The sequence below is a fragment of the Oratosquilla oratoria genome, chromosome 40, assembly GCF_046742065.1.
Source record: "Oratosquilla oratoria isolate Oo_2021 chromosome 40, ASM4674206v1, whole genome shotgun sequence".
Classification (NCBI taxonomy): Eukaryota; Metazoa; Arthropoda; class Malacostraca; order Stomatopoda; family Squillidae; genus Oratosquilla; species Oratosquilla oratoria.
This window is the reverse complement of record NC_134816.1, coordinates 727,501-730,000: the sequence shown is the minus strand read 5'-3', so window position 1 is coordinate 730,000 and position 2,500 is coordinate 727,501. Positions and strand designations below refer to the sequence as shown.

The following is a 2,500-nucleotide window of genomic DNA, read 5'->3' as shown; positions in this document are numbered from 1 at the left end:
TACCTCCACCCACAGTCCTCCCATTCTTGTCACATTTGCACCCAAATATCTAAAACTATCCACTTCCTCCAGTCTCTCTCCATTAACACTCACTTCCAGTCTGCTGCTACTTTCACCCCTTGTACATCTCATCACTCTAGTTTTACCCACATTTATCTTCAACCTCCTTCTTTCACACACTTTCCCAAACTCTGTTACTAAGTTCCTCAATCCCTCCTCTGATCCTGCTACAAGCGCAGTGTCGTCCTCAAACAACAGTTGGCTTATCTCCCACTTCTCCATTTTCTTTAACTACCCCATCCATGAATAAATTGAACAGCCAGGGCGACATAACACATCCCTAACGAAGTCCCACCTTTACCTCAAACCATTCACTCTCTCCATTTGTAATCCTGACACACGCTCTACTACTCTCGTAAAAACTCTTGACAGCTCCTAAAAGCTTTCCTCCTAACTGCAGTACCCCCCACAGTGCCTTTCTGTCTACCCTGTCATAAGCCTTTTCCAAATCCATAAAAGGCCCAAAAAACATCCTTACCTTTTCCTATAGCTATCTCACATATCTATCTTACCACAAAAATCCGATCTACGCAACTTCTACCTGTCCTAAACCCACACTGTTCCTCACCAATTACTCCCTCTGTTCCTCTCCTAATCCTCTCAATCAATACCTTTCCATAAGCCTTCCCAACTACACTTAATAGGCTAATCCCTCTGAAACTACTACACTCACACTTGTCCCTTTTTCCTTTGTAGAGTGGAACTATGCAGGCACTCGTCCAGCCCTCCGGCACTCTACCCTCTCTTAAACAAACATTAAATAACCTCAGCAGCCAGTCCACCATCACTGTACCTCCTTTTTTTTTTAGACATTCTGCATGACATCCATACAGACCAGGTGCCTTACCTGCTCTCAATATCTTAACAACTGCTTTCACTTCATCCTTACTTATTTCTCCTCCATTTTCCTCACCCATCACTCTCATTTTCTTCGCGCTTCCCACTGTAACTAATTTTCCCTCCCTATCCTCCTTCACATCTTCCTCTTACTGCCTTCTCTTCCATTATCATCTCTCCATCTGCACCTCTTACCTTTTCTTCTCTACTTGATTCGCCTCCTTTTCCTCTCTTAATTTCTTTCTAAAACATATTTTCATATACATATACATATTCGTATATTACATTTTCGGCGTCTTATATATTCTAAAAAAAAATAGGGCTTGCTAACCAACCAATGATGTGGGAAGCCCCATACCTAAATTTAGAGAAAACGTGTATGTATATATATATATATATATATATATATATATATATATATATATATATATATATATATACATATATATATACATATATATATATTATATATGTATATATGCATATATATATATATTCATATATATATATATATACATATATACATTATATATATTGTATATATATGTATATATATATACATATATATATATATATATATATATATATATATATATATACATATGCGTATATTACATTTTCGGCGTCTTATATATTATAAAAATAGGGCTTGCTAATCAACCAATGATGTGGTAAACCCCATACCTAAATTTAGAGAAAACCTGAGACTAAAGAAGTTTTATTCAAGGTTTTTCTAACTGAAACTCACCTTCTGAGTTCTTGGCTGAGTTCTGGGCAATCTGGAGGACCTTGGCGGGTGAGGAGAGATTAGACATAGAGTCGGGCACCTGGGCTGGTGGACTGACAGACCTTCTGTCCGTGGACGGTTTGATGGGTGGCGGTGGTGGGCTTCGAGGTCTGTTGCATGAAAGAAGAAAAAATAGAGATTATGAGTATAGTGTAAGGGTTATGTGACCTAATCAAGAAAAGGGAAAAAGAGAAAGGAGGAGTACTAGGAGGAAGATAAGCAGAAGGAGGAAGAGGAAGAAGATAAAAAGGTGGAAGAGGAGGAAGAGGAAGGCAAGAGAAAGAGGAAGAGGAGAAAGACAACGAGGAAGAGAAAGAGGAAAAGTAAGAGGAAGTGGAAGAAGAGAAGAGGAACAAGAATGGAAACAAGAAAAGGAAGACGAAGAGGAAGAGGAAGAGGGTGTGGAAGAGGAAGAAGAAAAAGAAGATTGGTAGGTGGAGAAGGGGAGAAATGAAAAGAGGAGGAGGAAGAAGAGAAAACAAAGAATGTGGAAGAAGGCAAGAGCTGAGACGGGGGTAGATTTAGAGTCAAATTCAGAGTAGGAGACAAATGCAAAGGAAGAAGCAGAGACAGACACAGAGGCAGAATCAGAGTCACAATCAGAATCAGAGTCGGATTCAGAGACAGAGGCAATGGAAGAAGCAGAGACAGAGACAAAGACATAGGCAGAGGCAAAGGCAGAGGCAGAAGTAGTAACAAAAGCACAGTGACAAAGGGGCATATATCGGCGAAAACAAAGGCAGACAAAGATACAGAACTAGGAGAGAGTATTTATGTAGACATACGAAATAAGCATATGCAAACGTAAAAGTAAGG

At 39.3% G+C, this 2,500-nt stretch overlaps 1 protein-coding gene across 10 annotated transcripts in view; it reads right to left on the bottom strand.

Moving 5' to 3' along the window:
• LOC143020615 (filamin-A-like) overlaps positions 1-2,500 on the bottom strand; it is a 379,720-nt gene that overhangs the window by 184,066 nt on the left and 193,154 nt on the right. For all 10 annotated transcript variants that reach the window (XM_076177057.1, XM_076177058.1, XM_076177066.1 and 7 more), the window contains one exon: positions 1,646-1,794. In XM_076177057.1, coding sequence (XP_076033172.1) covers positions 1,646-1,794 — 149 coding nt within the window. The remainder of the gene's footprint in view (positions 1-1,645; positions 1,795-2,500) is intronic.